The sequence below is a fragment of the Zophobas morio genome, unplaced genomic scaffold, assembly GCF_036711695.1.
Source record: "Zophobas morio isolate AGI-343-1 ecotype UQ-CSIRO unplaced genomic scaffold, CSIRO_AGI_Zmor_V1 ptg000007l, whole genome shotgun sequence".
Taxonomy (NCBI): Eukaryota; Metazoa; Arthropoda; class Insecta; order Coleoptera; family Tenebrionidae; genus Zophobas; species Zophobas morio.
In genome coordinates this window covers 1,838,930-1,861,462 of record NW_026972112.1, presented here as the reverse complement: position 1 = coordinate 1,861,462, position 22,533 = coordinate 1,838,930, and the positions used below count along the sequence as shown (strand labels likewise).

General features: G+C 34.5%; 3 protein-coding genes across 6 annotated transcripts; 1 reads left to right on the top strand and 2 right to left on the bottom strand.

The window, feature by feature from the left end:
- Nucleotides 1–87: 87 nt before the first annotated feature.
- On the top strand, nucleotides 88–7,828 carry LOC135124202 (uncharacterized). Of its 4 annotated transcripts, XM_064049108.1 has the most exons (3): nucleotides 6,099–6,430; nucleotides 6,485–7,476; nucleotides 7,522–7,828. In XM_064049108.1, exons 2-3 carry the CDS (start codon nucleotides 6,496–6,498, stop codon nucleotides 7,750–7,752), a joined length of 1,212 nt encoding a protein of 403 aa, XP_063905178.1. In that variant the 5' UTR covers nucleotides 6,099–6,430; nucleotides 6,485–6,495; the 3' UTR covers nucleotides 7,753–7,828. The 4 variants fall into 4 exon arrangements, with proteins under 4 accessions (XP_063905177.1, XP_063905176.1, XP_063905178.1 ...); XM_064049107.1 differs by lacking the exon at nucleotides 6,099–6,430 and adding an exon at nucleotides 88–106 and having other exon boundaries at nucleotides 6,485–7,828; XM_064049106.1 differs by lacking the exon at nucleotides 6,099–6,430 and adding an exon at nucleotides 88–157 and having other exon boundaries at nucleotides 6,485–7,828.
- Nucleotides 7,821–8,902, bottom strand: LOC135124681 (uncharacterized). Its single transcript, XM_064049913.1, has 3 exons — nucleotides 8,784–8,902; nucleotides 8,366–8,731; nucleotides 7,821–8,200 (listed from the first exon to the last, which is right to left on the bottom strand). The coding sequence occupies exons 1-3, from the start codon at nucleotides 8,814–8,816 to the stop codon at nucleotides 7,853–7,855; spliced, it is 747 nt and encodes a 248-aa protein (XP_063905983.1). The 5' UTR covers nucleotides 8,817–8,902; the 3' UTR covers nucleotides 7,821–7,852.
- Nucleotides 8,903–15,107: 6,205 nt separating this feature from the next.
- LOC135124680 (uncharacterized) lies at nucleotides 15,108–15,598 on the bottom strand. Its single transcript, XM_064049912.1, has 2 exons — nucleotides 15,545–15,598; nucleotides 15,108–15,488 (listed from the first exon to the last, which is right to left on the bottom strand). The coding sequence occupies exons 1-2, from the start codon at nucleotides 15,596–15,598 to the stop codon at nucleotides 15,108–15,110; spliced, it is 435 nt and encodes a 144-aa protein (XP_063905982.1).
- Between the last annotated feature and the right edge of the window lie 6,935 nt (nucleotides 15,599–22,533).

Here is a 22,533-nt window from a genome sequence, read left to right as displayed (position 1 = left end):
GTATGGTAAACTTCCTTTAAATTATAATAATATTTTCTTGTGCATTCTTTGCTTTAATCCGAGGTGACCTTATTCAGATGTGTGGGTTCATTCCTAGGTTAAGAATGTAAATAGGACCTGTTGCACTAAATGAGTCTTTTTAGTTCATGGACGTAAGGTAAGGAAGTCTGTCTGTGGTCTGTATGGATTTTTATTAGACAGGTAATCTCCGAAACCACTATATCTTTGGAATTTTTATTTTTATTTCCTGAGTTTAAGTCATTCGCTACTTTCATGATTTATCGACATTTCATGACTCCTACACTACGAAAAAACTGGTCCCTCGTTTCCGACTATCTGTCGTCTGTGGCAGTTTTTATATTTAGGAACAACATCTCGCGTTCGAAACGCTGACTAGGTGACTTCTTTTTTTATCCTAAACCGTGACTTTCATTAATTATATATCTGAAGAACGGTACACTCCAGTGTTTTTTTATTAGTATTACACTGCACGTGTCGGAATTGACATAACTTGGAAGATTCGCCAGAAATACAGGCATACAATTTACAAAAATCTGCAAGAATCTAGATGAATTTGCAGGGATTTGAAAAGTTCTGTAAGGATCTAGAGGAATCTTCAGGAACCTGAGGAAATCAAAGAAAATCTGAGGAAATATGTAACACAAGCTAGATGAATCTAAAAGAATCTAAATAAACCTAGAAGAATCTAATGGAATTTGAAAGAATCTACAAAAAAACTGGAAGAATCTAGAACAGCCTGGAAAAATTCGAAAGTATCTGAAACAGTTTCCAGGGAGTTGAAAAATTCTGAGAGAATCTGAGGGAATTAGAGAGAATCGGAAAAAATCTGAAAGAATCAGAGAATCTATAGGCATCTGAGAGAATCTATGGGAATTAGAGAGAATCTATGGGAATCTGAATGAGTCTATGGCAATCAGAGAGAAACCAAAAGAGTCTGAGAGAATGTGAGAGAATCTCCAAGAATCTAGAAAAAATACGAAAATCTAAAAAAACCTGCAAGAATTTGGAAAAATTTAGAAGAATCTGCAGGGATGTTGAAGGATCTGTAAGGACCTGGGAGAGGATTCGAATTTGAAAGGGCGAATGACAACGAAAATGAAAGGATCTGAAAACATCTGTAAGAATCTGGAGGAATCTTTGGAAATCTGAGGAAATCTAAGACAAACTGAGAAAACCTAAGGGAATAATATGTAATACAGAATTGGAAAGAATTAGAAAGAATCAGAAGGGATTAAAAGGAATCTAAAGAAATCTCAGATAATATTAGGCAATCTAGACGCATTTTAAAGAATCTAGAAAAACCTAGAAGAATTTGATGGAATTTCAAAAAACGGGAAGAGTTTAGAACAGTTTACGGATCTGAAAGGAACTAAAGCGATCTGAAACAGTTTATAGGGAGCTGAAAAATTTTGAGTGAATCTGGGTGAATTTGAGAGAATCGGAAAAACTCTGAGGGAAACTGAGAGAACCAATGGGAATTTGAGAGAATCTAATAGAATGTGAGAGAATCTCTAAGAATCTAGAAAAATCTAAGACAATCTAAAAAAAAATTGGAAAAATCTGGAAGGATCTGAAAGGAAGTGTAAGGATCTGACATGATCTAAATTTAAAAGGGAGACTCATAAAGAAAATGAAAGGATGTGAAAGCATCTGTAAGAATCTGGAGAAATCTTCGGGAACCTGAGGAAATATGTAACACAGAATTAGAAAGAATCAGAAGAGATCAGAAGGAATCGAAAGAAGTCTGAGAGCAATTAGGCAATCTAAAAGATTCTAACAGAATCTAGATAAACCTAGAAGAATCTGAGGGAATTTGAATGAATCTAGAAAAAAACTGGAAAAATCTAGAACAGTCTGCGGATCTGGAAAAATTTGAAAGGATCTGAAACAGTCTGTAGGGAGTTGAAAAACTCTGAGAGAATCTGAGGGAATTTGAGAGAATGGGAAAAATATAAAAGAATCTGGGAGAAACTATGATCATCTGAGAGAATCTATAAGAATCTAAGAGATTCTGTGGGAATCAGAGAGAAACTAAGAAAATCTGAAAGAATGTGAGAGAATCTCCAAGAATCTCCAAGAATCTAGAAATATCTATAAAAATCTAAAAAAATCTGCAAGAATTTGGAAGTATCTATAGGGATCTGAGATGATCGGAATTAGAAAGGGAGAATCATAAAGAAAATGAAAAGATCTGAAAGCATCTGTAAGAATCTGTTGTATTCTAAGAGAATCTGAGAATATCTGAGGGAATATGTAACAGAATTGGAACGAATCGGAAAGAAACAGAAGGAATCGGGAAGAATTTTAAGAAATCTGAGAGAAACTTAGGGAATGCGAATCTAAAAGAATCTAGATAAACCTAGAAGAATCTGATGGAATTTGAAAGAATCTAGGAAAAAAACTGGAAAAATCTAGAACAGCCTACCGATCTGAAAGGAACTGAAGCGATCTGGAAAAATTTGAAAGGATCTGAGACAGTTTGTAGGGAGCTGAAAAATTCTGCGGGAATCTGAGGGAATTTGAGAGCACCGGAAAAAATCTGAAGCCATCTGAGAGAATGTGAGGGAATCTCCAATAAAATCTAAAAAAAATCTGTAAGAATCTGGAAAAATTTGAAAAAATCTTTAGGGATCTGAAAGGATTTGTAAGGATCTGGATGAATCTTTGGCAATTTTAGGAAATCAAAGAAAATCTGAGAAAATTTGAGAGAATATGTAACGCAGAACAGGAAAAAATAAGAAGGAATCGAAAGAAATCTGAGATAATCTTAGGAAATCTAGACGAATCTAAAATAATATGATAAACCTAGAAGAATCTGATGAAATTTGAAAGAATCTAGAAGAATCAAGAAAAAAAAATAAAAAAAAAAATAAAAAATAAAAAAAAAACTGGAAGAATCTAGAACAGTCTACGGATCTGAAAGGAACTAAAGCCATCTGGAAAATTTTAAAGAATCTGAAAGAGTTTGTAGGGAGCTGAAAAATTCTGAGAGAATCTGAGGGAATTTGAGAGAATCGGAAAAAATCTGAGAGAATCTATGAGAATCTGAGAGAATCTATGGGAATCTGAGAGAATGTGAGAAAATCTCCAAGAATTTAGAAAAATCCGAGCAAGAATCTAGAAGAGTTTGCAGGAGTCTGAAAGGATCTGTAAGAATCTGAGATGATCTGAATTCGAAAGGGAGAATCATAAAGAAAATGAAAGGATCTAAAAGCATCTGTAAGAATCTGGAGGGATCTTCGGGAATCTTAGGGAATCTAAGAGAATCTGAGAAAATCTGAAACAGTTTGAAGGGAGTTGAAAAATTCTGAGAGAATCTGAGCGAATTTGAGAGCATCGGAAAAAATCTGCAGGAATCTGAGAGAATCTATGGGAATCTGAGAAAATCCAAGAGTGTTTGAGAGAATGTGGGAGAATCTCCAAGAATCTAGAAAAATCTAAGAAACTCTAAAAAAATCTGCAAGAATTTGGAAGAATTTGGAATAATCTGGAGAATTGTGAAAGGATCTGTAAGGATCTGACATCATCTGATTTCGAAAAGGGGATTCATAAAGAAAATGAAAGGAATCTGAGAGAATATGTAACACAAAATTGAAAAGAATCAGAAGGGATCGGAAAAAATCGGAATTATCTGAGAGAATCTTAGGCAATCTAGACGAATAAACCTAGAAGAATTTGATGGAATTTGAAAGAATTTAGAAGAATCTAGCTGGAATAATCTAGAACAGTCTAGCGATCCGAAAGGGACTAAAGCGTTCTGGAAAAATTTGAATGGATCTAAAACAATGTGTAAGGAACTTAAAAATTCTGAGAAACTGTGAGAGAATTTGAGAGAATTGGAAAAAATCTGAAGAATCTGAGGAAATCTACGGAAATCTGAGAAAATCTAAGGAATCTCCAAGAATCTATAAAAATCTAAGAACATCTAAAAAATCTGCAAGAATCTGGAAAAATTTGGAAGAATCTGCAGGGATCTGAAAGGAACTGTAAGAATCTGAAATGATCTAAATTCGAAAGGGAGAATCATACGGAAAATAAAAGTATCTAAAACCATCTGTAAGAATCTGAAGAAATCTTCGGGAATCTGGGAGAATCTAAGAGAATCTGAGAAAATCTGAGGGAATATGTAACACAGAATTGGAAAGAATAAGAAGGAATTGGAAGGAATCGGAAGAAATCTGGTATAATCTTACGCAGTCTAGAGGAATCTAAAAGAATCTAGCTAAATATAGAAGAATCTGATGAAATTTGAAAGAATCTAGAAGAATTAAAAAAAAAACTGGCAGAATCTAGAACAGTCTACGGATCTCAACGGAACTAAAGCGATCTGGAAAAATTTGAAAGGATCTGAAAGATTTTGTAGCGAGCGAGTTGAAAAATTTTAAGAGAATCTGAGGGAATTTGAGAGAATCTGAGAGGATGTTAGAGAATCTCCAAGAATCTAGAAAAATCTAAGAAAATATAAAAAAATTTGCAAATATCTGGATGAATTTGGAAGAATTTGTAGGAATGTGAAAGGATCTGAAAGCATCTGTAAGAATCTGGAGGAATCTTCGGGAATCTGAGAGAAAATATAACACAGAATTAGGAAGAATCAGAAGGAATCAGGAGGGATCGATAGGAATCGGAATAATCTTAGGCAATCTAGACGAATATAAAAGAATCTAGAAGAATCTGATGGGATTTCAAGGAATTTAGAAGAAACTAGAAAAAACTTTAAGAATCTGGAGGAATCTGAGGGAATCTGAGAAAATTTGAGGGAATATGTAACAATGATTTGGAAAGAATAAGAAAGAATTAGAAGGAATCGGAAGAAATCTGAGAGGATATTGAAAGAAAGTGTTTTTTACTTTCTGAGAGTAAGCCAAGGAAGTATTGTAATCGGGCGACTGAATACTTTCATTTTTTTTCAACGTTTCATGACCCCTAGACTACGAAAAAATATGCCTCCCGTTTCCGTCTGTCTGTCTGTTATTCTGTGTATCAAGCAGATAATTTCTGAAACTACTGGACCGATTGTTGTCAAATTTTATATGTGTATTAAGAGTATCGTCTAGATGGGAAAACGATACTGAAAATTTAGCTCCCCACCAATAACAAGATGACGACATCTCCAAAATTTACATTAGTAAATGTTACTAAAATTTGATAAAATAACATACTCCAACGCTTGATTTTTACGCTAGACGTCCCAGATTTTTGACGAAAAAATTAAAATTGTATAATAACATTTTTCAATTTAACACTGAAACTCAAAATTTGTCCTTTTGTGAATCCTTTCCCCTTTATGACTATTTACTCTAGACATCTAGTTTTTTGGGAAAAAATCATTCAAATTTCGTTTTCTTTTAACACAAATGCATGCTGCTCTCGATTTTTACAATCTGAACGTGTTAATCGAATTCTTTCGAAGTATAAACATAAACAGTCGAAGTTAAGTATGTAGCTCGAATACCAACTTTTCATTTAACAAACAAGAATCTAACCTAGCAAATTTGCTCTTTACTTCAATTTACTTTTTCTTGTGTTTTCACTACTGGTCTTTGATAAAATCATACATTTTACAATTTTTGGGCTACATTTTAAAACGCAAACTTTTCAACATTGTCTAACTAACACTAGCTACAATTTTAAACGACCTGTCAAAATTTAAGTTAATTTAACACTCCAGTTCGGTAAATGCGTACATTTCCAGGTGTGTATGTGCTTCTGACAAACATTGAGATAATTCAGCTACGTGTTACTTAATTTGGAAGCGGCTAAAATTTGTCCTTCAGAGATAATAAGTTCCACTTTTGGCAACCGGACTAGTTAAAAAAACAAGACAGATTTTGTAAAATTTTCAAACTAAATTGGGTATTCAACAAATTCCACACACACTGGAATGGATCTAAAACTAGGTCACGTATTCACTCGAGCAAGAAAAACAGCACCTTTTTCAATTTCAGTTTCAATTCCCACCCAAACAATCCGGCCCGTTATTAAGCCTCCTCTTGATTCTAATCGCGCCATCGCAAACTCTTACCACGCACTGTGTATTTTTCATTTAAGAATTCCCAAACATTCCTTCCACACCGGCCGCGGCCTCCAACAAATTCCCTCTCATCTCCACTCACGATCATCTCCCCAATCCCTCTATTTATTTCCGGAAAAAGTGAAAAATAACACCGATAAAGCCCCGTTCTTCCGCAGATTGTTTATAGCGAGCGTCAAAAATTTATCGTTCGTACATAAATCTGTTCATTTTTCGTCGATAAACCTTGGCTCTACGTCGTTAGACCTTTGTGGGATTCGCCTCTAATTGTTTGCACAACATACACTGATAAATTACTCCGGTATTTTTTCATTCGGTTAATGTTATGTCATTGCTTGAGCTCGAAGCTCATGTGACTTTAGTGATAAGCGAGTGGTAAGAGTTCTTGGAATTTAACCAACACTGTTGCAATTGTTGAATGGGTTTTAGGTAAATTGAACATGGATTTGAAGACGTTGTTGGTAGTTGTGGTGGCTGTGGGTGTGGTGCAGGGGGAAGACGACCATGGGTATCTAGTTCAACTCAAGCTGTCTCTTCGGGAGGAAAAAATCCCGGCTATTTTGACCTACTTGTTGGATAATAGTTTAGAAGCGCACGATATCACGACGAGGGATATCATCCAGTTGAGCAAACTCGACACGTATGACCAAAATCAACTACAACAAGTGTTCAATTTTTACGACATCACTGAAGTGTACACTGTTGACAATTTGGAGAAACTCTTGACTAGTTTGAATATAGAATTTGGTTATTTTTATCGCGAATTGACGACAAAGTTGGAATTGACAAGATCCCAGGTTAGTGAGGTCGTCAATTCTTTATCAATTCCTCCGGAGTTTTGGGTCGCTGTAAGCTTAGACGACTATGACGACATCTACAACATCCTCAGACAAGGCAACTATAGTGAAGAGAGTGTAAATGCAGCTTTACAAGTGTCAGATAAGAGCATCACCCAGGTCTACACTGCCGCTAGAGACATCGTACGAGAATTCACCGAAAAACTACCCTCCCCCGACTTCATGAAAATCTTGACACAAAACGGGTGGTCCAAAAAATCCGCCTTGACTCTATACCAAGCTTTGAACATCACCACCCCCGACGTCTACGCCGTCGAAAAATTCAGAAACATCTTCACCAACATCAGTGATAGCTTAAACCAAAATATCTCTGTAGGTGTTTTCGTAGGCCCCCAACAACTCGCTCTACACAAGTTCGTTTTCAACCACCTCCAACGACTCGTCGATGGTGTCAACATTAAAGTGGAAGCAAACGGGGTTGAAATCACTCTAAAGCAAACCGACTCTTTGGGCGAAAATATAGTCGAAGTGGCCACCGCTCAAGCCGGTCCTGACTACATCGAAATCGTCAGTAGCTACAACACGACGGAGAATTGCACCTACGTCACGCTTCTCGACGATCAGGTAAGTGCTGCAAGCGTAGAAGTCACGGATCTGACGATTGAGCAGGACGGGGCTCAGTTTATTTTGGGGACCCCGTTGGTTTGTGGGGGACTGCTGTATGGGTTGGCCCGTGAAGAGAACGACAGTGCCATCATCTTCGACGACTTCTACACGGAACAAAACCCCCCTGAAAACGACGATTTTCTCGACCAGGAGTCCCACAACAACAAGGGGATTCTTCACATGCCGCTCATTACCGTCCTAACCTTCAATCTTATCTCTTTCCTACTGTTGTAGTGTGTACTCACAATGTTTGTAATGTGACGCAGATTCTTATCTAGCTCTAGTCAAAATAAATAAACATCTTAAACAAGAACAAGTTCTTTTATTCGGTAGGTTATGAAACGTCGGTGTTAATCATGATCGAGCTCCGAGAGCACTTTAAAAATTGGTATGCGGATTCTTGAGGGGTTGCTTGGTGTATAATGCACTTGTTGATGAGGGTGTCCACCAGGTCCGAGCTAAGTATAGGGTTCTTTAGTTTCTGACGAAGAAGATCTGTGTCGAAGTTTCCGTTTCGATCTTGAATATTGTTTTGTTGGTTTATGCAAAACAGGAATTGTTTTAGTTGTGGTTTGTCGACAATGTTACCATGTTGTAACATCTTGGCGTCTTCTTCGTCTACTCCGGATGTGTTTATGCAGTCAGAATAGCGTTCGACGAAGTCATCTTTCACGCAAAAGAACTGAAGAAAACGGGTCAGTGCAGACTCTTGCGGTACCCCGATACTTACTTGGATTCCTGTTGTGGCCACAATGAAGAGAAACAAAATTAAATATTTCATACAAACGATTTAGAATGAGTTAGACCATTTTGACAATTTTGACACGTGAGTGTGACATGTTTATTGATAGAAATTGATTATTGACAGTCTAATTGTTCCTTCGTCGTCGGGTGGTAGAAGTTCGTGCATGCATTTGGCGTAGTGGTACGCCGATTCCTCCGGAGTTTCTTGCTCTTGGGTGCAGTTATTGACCACACTGGTCACTATTTCCGCAGACTTGATGTATCTGGAGAGTTTTTCTTCTATCGTGGTTTTGGCGAAACTTCCGTTTGTGTGTTGGATGCCGTTCACTTTGTTGACACATAACAGGAACTTTTTGAATTTTTTGTCGTGCGCTATGCGCACGTTTGTGGGGTTAATTTCAGACGTCGTGAAACAGTTGATGTATCTTTGTATAGAGATTTGCTTTTGAGTGTGAACCAGATGATACAACTAGTTATTAAAACTTTGTTAAATGGTTTGGTTAGGGGCGAAATATACTTACAAGTAACGAAAATATGAAGGTTTGAACATACATTGTGGGTTTATGTGGCACTAAATGAGTCTAATAAGTGAGAAACTTTGTTATTAAGAGCTCGCAATGTTAAAGGTTACGGTGATAAACTTATCAATATGAATCGACGTTTATATTGAGGTAGGCAACACATTATACATTCGTTTCACTACTAATTCAGATTTTGTGTTATTAATATGAGGATTTGAAAAGACACAAGCCAATTTTGGTTTCAAAATCTATTACCTCTTTCTTTATACCATGATTCTTAAATTTTTGATTTAAAGTTTGCCCTGTGAATAAAGTTTTTTACGAATTCATGCCTCAGGAAACAAATGTACGTTATTAGGGAGCCAGTGCGCTTTCTTATTTCATGAAAAGATGATAAATAATTACAACTCCTACGTAGTTTATGAATTGAATACTTGCTAAAAGCGCCCGAATTTATTAACGGAATTCAAAGCATTCCTGGCTCGGAGAAGCGATGAATATAAACCAAAAACTCCCGGTTATTAACAAGAAAGATATGGATAAATTCCTTATCAAGCGAATAGGATCTCTAGATGTAGTCGAATTTGTGGATGAAGTAATTTAAAACAATGTTTGGAAGGTTTTCTGTGAACTTATCTTATTCATTCTTTTACAGGACTTAAATATAATATTTGCTTAATTATATTATCAAAAATTTCGGAAAAGATTTGCTTTAGTTTCTGTTGTGTTCGTTTCACTTTCTTTACAACGTTTTGACGCTAAAGTGTCATTATCAAGTTTTTTATAAATTTTGTAACAAATTCCTAGCTCTGAAAGTAGCTGTGACCGACTTAATGCTTCTAAAAAAAAAAAACACATTGTTTAAAATTTTTTTCGATTCTTTCAGATTCTCTCAATTTCTTTCGGATTCCCTCAGATTTCCTCAGAAATTTTTCCATATCGCGTTAGATCCTTTCAGATCCTGGCAGATTGTTATAGAATCTTCCAGGTTTATCTTGATTCGTCTAGATTCCCTGAGATTCTGTCAGATTCCTTCCGATCCGTTCTGATTCTTTCTGAGTCTTCTGATTTATTATTTCTTATTCCCTCAGATTCTCTTAGAGTCCTTTAGATTCCCTCAGATTCCTCCAGATTCTTTCAAATGCAAATTATTTCTTTTCTATACGATTCTTCCGTTGGATTCTTTTGGATTCTTTCTGATTCTTCCTTTCAGATTCACTTGAATTTTTTCCGTTTCTTTCAGATTCTTCCAGATTCCTTTAGATTTCCTCAGATTTGTTTAGGCTCCCTCAGGTTTTTTCAAATTCTCTCAAATTCTTTCAGATTTTCTCGTATTCCCACAGATCCTTCAAATTCTTTCACTTTCTTCTTCCTGTCGGTTCCTTTTGCATGCTTTCTGATTCTCTCTTTCAGATTCTTTCGGTTTATACCGGGTGCTTTTGGATGCTTTCGGCTTTTTCCGTCTTTACATCCTCAAGATTAAAAATTTTCAGTTCTATTCAGATCATTTTAAATCCTTGGGATCCTTTAAGATCTCTGCACATTCTTCCAAATTCTTCGAGATCTTTCGAGATTCTTTGAGATTCTCTTAGATTCTCTCAGAATATCTTAGATTCTCACTGGTTCCCTAAGATTATCCCAAAGTCCTTCAGATTCCTTCATATTCCTTCAGAGTGCTTTAGATTCTTTCTGAATCTCTTAGATTTCTGCGAATCTTCCAGTTTCTCTTACATTCCAACAGATTCACTCAGATTCTCTGAAATTCGTTCAGATTTTCCTCTAGATTCTTACAGATGCTTTAAGATTCTTTAATTTTTTACGACTCGTCTTTTCGGATTCAATTGGATTTTTTCTCGTTCTCTCTTTCATATTCTTTCGGATTATTTCGGGTGCTTGTAGATGCCTTCGGATTGTTACCGATCATTTCGTTTTTTTTCAGATATCTTCAAAGACATCTTCAGGAATCCACATAATTCTTTCAAAATTTTCAGTTTTATTCAGATCCTTTTAGATCCTTGTAATTCGTTCAGATTCCTGTACATTCTTTCAAGTTCCTCGAAATTATTTGAGATTTTTCGAGATTCTCTTAAATTCTCTAATATTCTCTCAGATTCTCACAGGCTCCCTCAGATTGTCCCAGATTCTTTCAAATTCCTTCGGGCTTTTTTAGATTCCATTAGATTCCTTCAGATTGCTTTAGATTCTTTCCGAATCCCTCAGATTTGCGCGAATCTCCTTATTCCCTCAGATTCTTTTAGATGCTTTCAGATTCTCTCAAATTCCTTCTGATTTCGTCAAATTATTTTCGAATCTTTGAGATTTTCCCAGATTCTCAGATTCACTTGGATTTTCCTTGATTCTTTCAGACCCCCCAGATTCCTCCAAATTCTTTTAGAATTTCTCGAAATTTTTCACATTTCAGCTCGTTTCAAAATCCTTACAGATCCTTTCAAACTTTTCAAGATGGTCTCAGATTTCTACAGATTCTTCCGGATTATTCCAGATATTTTTTAGATTCCTGTAGAATCTTTTAAATTCTTCCAGATAATTCTAGACTCTTCTACATTATTCTGCATTCTTCTACATCTTCTACATCTTCTGCGCCCTTCTACATTCTTCTAGATTATTTTACATTTTCTCAGATTCCCTCTGATTCTCCCAGGTTCTCTCAAATTCTCTCTGATTGTCTTGGATTTCCTCAGATTTCTTAATTTTCCCCAGATCCTTCCAGATTTTTCCAGATTCTTTCATTTTCTTTGCAAAGCTTCCTTTCGGATTCTTTAGGATTATTCTGGCAGCTTTTTCATGCTTTTGAGTTGTTGCAGATTCCTTCAAAAACACCGTCTGAGATCCTTAATATTCTTTCAAAATTTTCAGTTCTTTTCAGATCATTTTAAATCTTTTCAGATCTCTGCACATTCTTCTAAATTCTTTGAGATTCTTCGAGATTTTCTTAGATTCTCTCAGATTCTTTAAGATTCCCTCAGATTCTCACAGGTTCCCTCAGATTATCCTAGATTCTTTCACATTCCTTCAGATTCCTTCAGACTCTTTCAGATGCCTTCAGATTGCTCTCAAATTTCTGCGAATCTTCCAGTTTCTCTTAGATTCCCCCAGATTCTTTCAGATGCTTTCAGATTCTCTCAAATTCCTTCAGATTCAGTCAAATTCTTTCCAAATTTCTGAGATTTTCTCAGATTCTAACAGATTCTCTCGGATTCTTTCAGATTCTTACAGACGCTTTAAGATTCTTTCATTTTTTACGATTCGCCCTTTCGGATGCTGTAGGATTCTTTCTCATTCTCTCTTTCAGAATTCTTTGGATTTTTCTTGGATTAATTTGGGTGCTTTTGGATGCTTTCAGATTGTTTAAGATTATTTCGAATTTTTTCCGATTCTTTCAAAGACACCTTCAGGAATCCACATGATTCTTTCAAATTTTTTAGTTCTATACAGATTATTTCAGATCCTTAAAGATCTTTTCAGATCTCTGCAGACTCTTCCAAATTCTTCCAGATTCTTCTAGATTTTTCTAGATGCTTTTAGATTTTTCTAGATTCTTCGAGATTCTCTTAGATTCTCCCAGATTTTTTTAGATTCTCTAAGATTCTCAGAGGTTTCCTCAAATTCTGGCAAATTTCTTTAGATTTCTCAAATTCTCTCAGGATTTTTCACCTTTCAGCTCGTTTTAAAATCCTTCTAGATCCTTTCAAACTTGTCAAGATGGCTTCAGATCCCTGCAGACTCTTCCAGATTGCTCTGGAATCTGTACACTCCTCCAGATTTTTCTAGATTCTTTTACATTCTTCTACGTCTTCTACATCTTCTACGCTTTTCTACGTCCTTCTACATTCTTTTACAATTCTCACAGATTATCTCAGATTCTCCCATATTCTTTCATATACTCCCACGTTCTCAGATTCTCTAAGATTCCCTCAGACTCCCTTATTTCCTTCAGATTATCTTAATTTTCCCCAGATCCCTCCCGATTGTTTTTAGATTCTTTTAGCTTCTTCCACTTTCTCTACGATTCTTCCTTTCGGATTCTTTTGGATTACTTTTTGTACTTTTTTTCAGATACTTTCGAATTTTTCGAATTATTTCAGGTGCTTTTGGATGCTTTCGAATTGTTTAAGATTATTTCTAATACTTTCAGATTTTTTCGAAGACACCGTCTGAAATCTTCAAGATTCTTACAAATTTTTCAGTTCTATTCAGATTATTTCAGATGTTTAAAGATCTTTTCAGACCTCTGCAGACTCTTCCAAGTTCTTCCAGATTCTTCCAGATTTTTCTAGAAGCTTATTGAATTTTCTAGATTCTTCGAGATTCTCGTAGATTCTCCCAGATTCTCTTAAATTCTCTAAGATTCTCACAGGTTTCCCCAAATTTTCACAAATTCTTTCAGATTCCATTTGATTTCTTCAGATTCTTTCTACATCTTCTACATCCTTCTACAGTCTTCTCCATTCGTCTGCATTCTTTTACATTCTCTCAGATTATTTCACATTATCCCAGACTCTTTCATATTCTCCCAGGTTCTTTCAGATTCCCTTAAATTCTCTTAGATACCTCAGATTTCCTTAATTTCTCCCAGATCCCTCCAGATTTTTTTTAGATTCTTTCAGCTTCTTTCATTTTCTTTATGATTCTTCTTTCTTTCAGATACTTTCGATTTTTTTCGGATTATTCCGCGTGATTTTTGATGCTTTCGGGTTGTTTCAGATTCTTTCTAATACTTTCAATTTCTTTCGAAGACAACGTCAGAAATCCTCCAGATTCTTTCAAATTTTTCAGTTCCATTCAAATCGTTTCAAATTCTCACATATCCTTTCAAATCCCTGTAGACTTTTCCAAATTCTTCCAGATTCTTCCAGATTTTTCTAGATTCTTCTACATCCTTCTGCATCTTCTACATCTTTTATATTCTTCTACATTCTTTTACATTATCTCAGATTATCTCAGATTCTCCCAGATTCTTTCATATTCTCCTCGGTTTCTTTCAGATTCCCTTAGATTCTCTTAGATCCCTCAGATTTCCTTAATTTCCCCCAGATCCCTCCAGATGTTTTTTAGATTCATTTAGATTTTTTCACTTTCTTTACGATTCTTCTTTTTGGATTTTTTTTAGGATTATTCCGGGTTATTTTCGATGCTTTCGGGTTGTTTCACAGTCTTTTTAATACTTTCAGATTCGTTCGAACACACTGTCAGAAATCCTCAAGATCCTTTCAAATTCTTCAGTTCTATTCAAACCGTTTCTGATTCTTACAGATCCTTTCAGATTCCTGTAGACTTTTCCAGATTTTTCTAGATTCTTTGAGGTTATTAGAGATTCTCTCAAATTCTCCTAGGTTGCCTCAGATTTTCTCAGATTCCTTCAGAATCTTTCAGATTTCTCTCAAATTTTTCTTATGGTTGCAGTCCCTGCAGACTCCTCTAGATTCTTCCAGATTTTCCTAGATTCTTCTAGATTTTTCTAGATGCTTCTAGATTCTTCTAAATTTTTCTAGATGCTTCTAGATTCTTCTAAATTTTTCTAGATTCTTCTAGGTTCTTCGAGATTCTTCAAGATTCTTCGAGGTTCTGTAAGATTCTTTCAAATTCTCTCAGATTCACTCAGACTGCCACAAATTCCTTCAGATTCTCACAGATTCTTTTTTATTCTCTCAGATTCCCTTAGATTGTCTCAGATTATTTTGGATTCCTGCAAATTTTTCCAATTCTCTCAGATTCCCTTAGAACTTTTCACCTTTCAATTTTGTCCAGATGGGTTCAGATCCCTCCAGACTCTTTCAGATTTTTTCAGATTTTTCTAGAGATTTCTATATTCTTCTAGAATCTAGAAATATTAGAAAAAAACATTTTATTGGGCGAACTCACATAATTTGGATTTTTTAGGGAAAATTTCGTTGTCTTTAACAATTAAATCATTTTAACACAGAATCTTTTAAGGTGACTTGGTGGGCTGCTTAGCCAAATTTTGGTTAGCATATTACCACCTACATGGTGTTCCTAATATACATACAAAATTTGACAACAATTGGTTTTGTTGTTTCGAAGATTATCTGTCTAATAAAAATTGTTACAGAGACAGACGGAAACGGGGGGCCACTTTTTTCATGTTCTAAGAATAATGAAATGTCGAGAAAACATGAAATTACTCGGGATGTAAAATTAAAAAAAGTCCAAAAGATATTTCCAGTGAAATACAAATTCAATTCCAGATGAGAAGAAACATAAACCAAAAACACATGCAAACACTGAATATAAAAACACCAATTATAAATAGAAAAACATATAATTTATTTAGTTTAGATAAACCTAACTGTGCTTCTGTGTTCCACTTCTTAGAAACGTTCTTCGGAAACACAATATATACTGGAACGCCTTTTCCTGTGGGGTACAATTCACTTTACACGCTTCTGGACACTTGTTAACCAGATCTTCCACATACTTTCTGGGTAAACTCGGATCTTCCATTATTCGCCTTAAAGCATCTTTCAAAAAATTACCATCAGCGTCTTGAAGTCCATTTTGTTTGTTAACACAAAAGAGAAACTCTTTCAGATTTCCATCATTTTCTATGACCGCATTTGCGATAATTGCAACCGCGTAACTTGCATTCACATTGGATTCTTCAATACAGGATTTGTATTTGGATTTGAAGAGTTCTATTTCGTGATCAGTGAAGAACGGCCGACCCTGGAACAACGATAAAAATGTAGATAAAATAACAGGAAATGTGGTGAAAACCTTACAAAGGTACCAATCAGCGACACAACGAAGACTGAAAGTGCCAGTGAATACTTCATTTTGATGTAGAGTGAAGTGGTTGTCTTGAAATGGAATGGATGAATGAATGAATTTAATTTAAGGGGTTTTTATATTTAGACTGACACTTATTTAAACGCAATTATCGTTTGTTTTATCAGTTTTGATTTTTTATTTCCGAGGTTATCAAGTAAGTAGTAGCGAAAATAACCAGTGATGTATAAGGAAAACCACTACTATCAACAAATACTTAAAAATTCCCGACTCAGCTCCTCGAAACTTTCCTGTTTTACCCGCTTCATAAACACGATCCAATTAATAACGAAAAACACTTCATTAAAGCATTCATTTTCCTCGTGCGTCTCCCGAATATCCCGATACGCATTCAATCCCGAAAAGTTTGATTGGGTGGTATTATTGTAAAAGTTTTGGCCTGGCGCCTCCACCACAATATATCTTTTTAGTGAGATTGATCAAAACAAGATTAAGCGAGGTAACAAACAAAATCGCTGCAAAAAGTTGAGCTTTTAGGAAAATTTACTTCGGCCTACTAATGCAGCGCCGAATGTGGCCTGATTTATGCCAATTTTTCAAAGTTCGCTTTGGTTGTTCCCTTTGTCTGGCGATAAATTTACCCGGGTTATGGCCCGAGTTATGATGTATTTTGTTTCGTAAACAGAGGTCTTGCGAGGAGGGGAATTAAGCTATTTGTGGTGGCATTGACGGTCTGTGCCGGCTTTATGGCGAAAATATTTTCACTGCAATCCGACAGAATGTTTTCCGCTCTACTTCTGATTAATACTGAAAACTGGGCGTTTTAAGGCAAATAAAATACGTATTGACTTTGTGATTCCGGTTGCGTTTCCAGTGAATTTACAAGGGCTCTTATCATCTGATTAAAATCAGAGAGCTTCCGCTAATGAGCTTTCATCCTGCTAGCGGGAGAGCAATTTGTCAAAAGTAAAATTGCCTTAAACAATACAGTTAAGTAAAAATTTGGACTGTCAAAACCGAGCTGTGACTGTTATTATAAAAAGTCCTTCAAGATTTAGCTATTTCTCGAGTGACTTATAATCGATCGAGAATGTGTTTTCGCGTAAGAACATGCGATATTCTACGCTGTGTTAATTAAGGCCGAATAATTCCGGAATATTGTAAGTGAGAGCTAGTTTTGCATTATTTAGCAAATATTACACATAATTTTGCGCCACGTGTTGTGAGCTTTAATTGGTTATGAATTTTCAAAAGTTGTACGAATTTAGTGGGAGAAATAGGAACTAATTTTATTTATCTCGAAGTGGTGTTTTATAGTTCATGAAAATGGCTCTCATCGCGCTAAAACTGCTTGCTGATCTTTATCGTTTTGTGCTGGGTGAAATATCAACACAAAGTAGCTACTATCTCTACACAGTGGAATTTTAGGGAAGTTTGTTCGAACTTTTGGGTTTAGTTAAGCCTTTTTAATTTAAAGTTGTCTGTGTTGTTGGAATATTTTTTGTATTTTTAAATAAATAATTTTCTTAGATTTAGTTGTCAAGACGCAACGTGCTGTTATGGAAGATAACAATGTTAAGTTGGCTTTGAATTTTTTTACTTTGCCGCTTCGGTATGATGTCACAAAGAATTTAGAGTCCTAAGCTTTTTCTATATACTTTAGCCTGATAAGCAGGCAGCCAATAATTCAGCTCCAATTCAAGATCTGTTGTCCATTACAAACCAAAGGCCAAAGGCAAATCCTTACTTAAAATATAGTAACACATTTTCGATTTTTAGAAATTCCGATTCTAGGTTTTTCGATTATTAAATTTCTATTTTTAATTTGTCCGCTCTTCGAAATTCGAGTTTTCAATTTTTTTACTTTCGCTTTTCCATTTCTCGATTTTCAATTTTTCGATATTTCAAATTTTCAATTGTTTCTACTTTTCCCTTTTCCAATTTCTCATTTTTCCAATTTTTCGAATTTTCGACATTTCGATATGCCAATTTTCAACTTTTTTAATTTCGATTTCTCGAATTTTCAGTTTTTCAATTTTTCGACTTTTGATATTTCGCTTTTTGTATATTTTTAGATTTTCGAATTTTCAGCTTTTCGATTTTTCGGATTTTTGTTTATTCGACTTTGGAATTTTCGATATTTCAAATTTTAAATTTTCGTTTCTTCAATTTTCGTTTTTTCGAATATTTGATTAATAAATCGAATTTTTTATTTCTCTATTTTCAATTTTTCGATTTTTCGAATTTTCGATTTTCGATTTATTCATTTCTCGAAGTTCGAATTTTTATTTTTTTACTTTTCTCTTTGTCAATTTCCCGTTTTTCCAATTTTTCGAATTTTCTCTTTCTTCATATTCGAATTTAAATTTTTTTTAACTTCGATTTCTCTATTTTTCAATTTTTCAACTTTTCGACTTTTGATGTTTCGCTTTTTGTATATTTCGATTCTTGGTTTTTCCATTTTTTGAAGTCTGTTTTCGAATTTTTGAGTAATTTGGTTTTTCGATTTTGGATTTTTAGATCTTCAATTTTTCGGTTTTCCATGTTTCGAGTTTTTGTTTTTTCAATTTGTTCATTTATCGAAATTCGAGTCTTCAATTTTTTTACTTTTCGCTTTTTCCATTTCTCGATTTTCGATTTTTCGAGATTTAGAATTTTCAATTTTTTCTACTTTTCTCTTTTTCAATTTTTCGTTTTCTCGATTTTTCGAATTTTCGACTTTTCGATATTCGAATTTTCAATTTTTTTTATTTCGATTTCCCGATTTTTCTGTTTTTCAACTTTTCGACTTTTTGTATTTCGCTTTTTGTATATTTCGTTTCTTAGTTTTTTGATTTTTCGAAGTCTATTTTCGAATTTTTGATTTCTTGGTTTTTTCGGTTTTACAATTTTTCGGATTTTCGTTTTTTTGAATATTTGTTTAATCAAATTTTGGATTTTTAAAATTCAAATCTTGAATTTTCTTCTCGGTTTTTCGATTTTTAAATTTTTCAGTTTTTCGATTTCGTTGCAGGTCCTTAATTCCTTACAGATCTTTGTTGATTGTTCCAAATTCTTACCAGATTCTTCCAAATTTTTCTAGATTCTCTTAGCTTCTCACAAGTTCTCGAAGATTCTCTCATGTTATTTCAGATTCTTTGAGATACCTTCAAATTCCCCCAGATTCCTCCAGATTCCCTCAGATTCCTCCAGATTCCTCCAGATTCCCTCAGATTCCTCCAGATTCCTTCAGATTCCCTCAGATTCTTCCATATTCTTTCAGATTCCTCCAGATGCCTCCAGATTCTTCCAGATGCTTCAAATTCTTTCATTTTCTTTACGACTCTCTTCCTTCGGATTATTTTGGATTCTTGTGATTCTCTCTTTCGGACTCTTTTGGATTATTCCTGGTGCGTTTGGATGCTTTCGGATTGTTTTAGATTCTATCGAAATTTTCAGATTCTTTGAAACACACTTTTCAATCCACAAGATTTTTCCAATTTTTTTAGTTCTATTCAGATTGTTTTAGATCCTGAGAGATTCTTCCAGATTTTTCTAGATGATTTTAGATTTTTCTAGATTCTTCGAGATTCACCAAGATTCTTTCAGATCCTCTAAGATTCCTTCGAATTTCTTCCGAATCTTTCAGATTCCCACAGATTCTCTCATAATTTTCTATTTTTCAGATCGTTTCAAAATTCTTCCAGATCCTGTCAAACTTTTTAAGATGGCTTTAGATCCCTACAAACCCTTTCAGTTTTTCTTCAGATTCTTCTAGATTATTTTACAATCTTCTACATCTTCTACATCCTTTTACATTTTCTCAGATATTCCAGATTGTCCCAGATCCTTCATATTCTCCCAGGTTCTCTCAGATTCTCTTAGATTCCCTCAGATTCCCTGAATTTCGCCCAGATCCCTCCAGATTTTTTCAGATCTTTTCAGATTCTCTTCTAGATTCCTACAGATGCTTTAAGATTCTTTCATTTTATTTACGATTCTTCCCTTCGGATTTTTATGGGTTACTTTTGATTCTTTCTTTCAGATACTTTTGAATTTTTTGGGATTATTTGGGATGCTTTTGGATGCTTTCAAAATTTTCAGTTCTATTCAGATCATTTCAGATCCTTACAGACTTTTCCAAATTTTTCCAGAAATTTTTAGGTTTTTCTAGATTCTTCGAGATTCACTTAAATTCTCACACAATCTCTAATATTCTCACAGGTTCTATCAAATTCTCCCAGATTCCTTCAGTTTCCTTCAGATTCCTGCAGATCCTTTGCGAATCTCTCAGAATTTTTCGAATCTCCCAAAAATTTCTCTAAAATGTTCTCATGCTCTCTTAAATTCTCTCAGATTCTTTTAGATTCTTTCAGATCCTCTCAGGTTGCTTTAAATTCTTTCCGCATCTCTAAAATTCTCACAGATTCTATCAGAATTTTTCACCTTTCAGATCGATTCAAAATCTTTCCAGATTCTTTCAAACTTTTTAACATAGCTTCAGATTTCTGCACACTTTTCCAGATTTTTCCAGATTTTCGAAGTCTATTTTCGAATTTTTTATTTTTTGGTTTTTAAATTTTGGGTTTTTAGATTTTCCAATTTTCCCTTTTCCTGTTTTTCGGATTTTTGTTTTATCGAGTATTTGGTTCATTGAATTTTGGATTTTTTGATGTTCGATTTTTCAATTTGTTTCCTTCTCGATTTTTCGATTTTTCATTTTTTCGTTTTTTGAGTTTTGTTGCAGATCCTTAAAGATCATTGCAGATTATTCCGCATTTTTCCACATTGTTCCAGATTTTTCGAGATTCTCTTAGATACTTTCAGATTCTCAGGTTCTCTCAGATTTTTTCAGATTCTTTCGGATTCCTTCAGATTCCTTGAGATGTTTCAGGTGTTTTCCTAATTTCTCAGATTGAATGTCCCAGTTTCTTTCAAATTCCTTTGGAATCCTTCAAATTCCCTCAGATTCCCGCAGATTCCTTCAGATTCCCTGAGATTCTTTCAGATGCTCTCACATTCTCTCAGATTCCTCCAGATTCTTTCAGATGCTTCACATTCTTTCATTTTCTGTAGGACTCTTCTTTTCAGATCATTTTGAATTCTTTCAGAATCTTTCGAAAATGTTAAGATTCTCACGGATTATTCCGGATGCCTTTCGATGCTTTCGGATTATTTCAGATTCTTTCAAAGACATCTTCCGGAATCCACAAGATTCTTTCAAATTTTTTCAGATCTCTGCACACTCTTCCAAATTCTTCTAGATCGTTCCAGATTTTTCTAGATGCTTTTAGGTTTTTCCAGATTCTTAGAGAGATTGACTTAGATTCTCGCAGATTGTCTAAGATTCTCACAGGTTCTTTCAGATTATTTCGATTTCTTCCGATTCTCTCAGATTTCTTCAGATTTTTTGCGAATTTGACAGATTTTCTCAGATTCTTTTAGATTCTTTCAGATCCTCTCAGATTTCTTCTAATTCTTTCAGAATATCTCAAATCTCAGATTTTCTCAGAAATTTTCATCTTTCAGATCGATCCAAAATCTTTGCAGATTCTTTCAAATTTTGCTAGATTTTTCCAAATTTTGCTAGATTTTTCCAAATTTTTCTAGATTTGTTTAGATCCTCTTAGATTCTTTCAGATTGTCTTAGCTTTTCACAGATTCTTCCAGATTCCCTCGGATTCTTTCATATTCTTTCAGATTCCCTCACATTCTCTCAGATTCCTCCAGATCCTTCCAAATGCTTCAAATTCTTTCCTTTTCTTTACGACTCTTCCTTCGGATCATTTTGGATTCTTTCTGATTCTCGCTCCCAGATTCTTTCGAATTTTTTCAGATTCTTTCAAATACACCTTCAAGAATCCACAAGTTTCTTTTAAATTGTCTAGTTCTATTCAGATTGTTTCAAATCCTTAGAGATCCTTTCAGATCTCTGTAGACTCTTCCAAACTCTACTAGAATTTTCCAGATTTTTCTAGATACTTTTAGATTTTCTAGATTCTTCCAGATTCTCATAGATTCTTTTAGATTCCTTCAGATCCATTGCGAATTTCTCAGATGTTTCCTTATCTCCCAGTTTCTGTCAAATTTTCTCATTGTCTTTCAGATTCTTTTAGATTTTTTCAGATCCTCTCAGATTTCTTCAAATTCTTTCCGTACCTATCTCATAAATTCTCACAGATTCTCTCAGAAATTTTCACTTTTCAGATCCATTCAAAATCTTTCCAGATCTTTTCAAGCTTTTCAAGATAGGTGCAGATCCCTGCAGATTCTTCCAGATTTTTCCAGATTTTCGAAGTCTATTTTCAAATTTTTGATTTTTTGGCTTTCCGATTCTGGATTTCTAGATTTTCGAATTTTCGTTTTTTTCCATATTTGATTCATCAAATTTTGGATATTTTGATATTCGAATTTTATATTTGTTTTCCTTCCGTTTTTTCGGTTTGTTCAATTTTTCAAACTTTCGATTTTTCTATTCCTCAGTTTTTACACTTTTCAATTTTTTTACTTTTCGATTTATTTCTTCGATTGTTGAACTTTCGAATTTTCGATAGTCTCATCTTGCGAATAACCTATTCCTGCACGTCTTTTTACCATACACTATTATTATTTAAAAAATATATATTCTTTGAAATTTCCTGGTTTCTGGAGTTAAGTTAATTTCGAGAATAAAAGTTAAGTAATTTTTAAGTAGAATTACTTAGTTAACGTCATCAAAATTTTGTTGTGGTCTCCCAGTTTGAATTCAAATTTCGCGCATTTGAATAATTTCAATTTGGTGTAACGGTGCTAGTGTAAACACAGTGAAAATTAAAGGTATGTTAAATTTAATTTGTAGTTTAATAAAATAGCCATGTTTAAACGAAAATTAATCGTACCGACGGCGACGCCACAGTTTTCCCCACAAGCGAAATTGATTATTAATGGTTTTCTCGCCTGAAATGTTGTAAAGTTTCGCCGATGTCGACACGTGGTGTAATTTTTGTTTATTGTTTGTAAATTC

Coding starts and splice junctions, on each gene's coding strand:
- LOC135124202 (XM_064049107.1), top strand. CDS start 6,496: ATGGATTTGAAGACGTTGTTGGTAGTTGTGGTGGCTGTGGGTGTGGTG.
- LOC135124681 (XM_064049913.1), bottom strand. CDS start 8,816: ATGTATGTTCAAACCTTCATATTTTCGTTACTT. Junction 8,732..8,783: donor CCTTCATATTTTCGTTACTT/GTAAGTATATTT, acceptor TTTAATAACTAG/TTGTATCATCTGGTTCACAC. Junction 8,201..8,365: donor TGTCAATAATCAATTTCTAT/CAATAAACATGT, acceptor CGTTTTCTTCAG/TTCTTTTGCGTGAAAGATGA.
- LOC135124680 (XM_064049912.1), bottom strand. CDS start 15,598: ATGAAGTATTCACTGGCACTTTCAGTCTTCGTTGTGTCGCTGATTGGT. Junction 15,489..15,544: donor TGTCGCTGATTGGTACCTTT/GTAAGGTTTTCA, acceptor TCGTTGTTCCAG/GGTCGGCCGTTCTTCACTGA.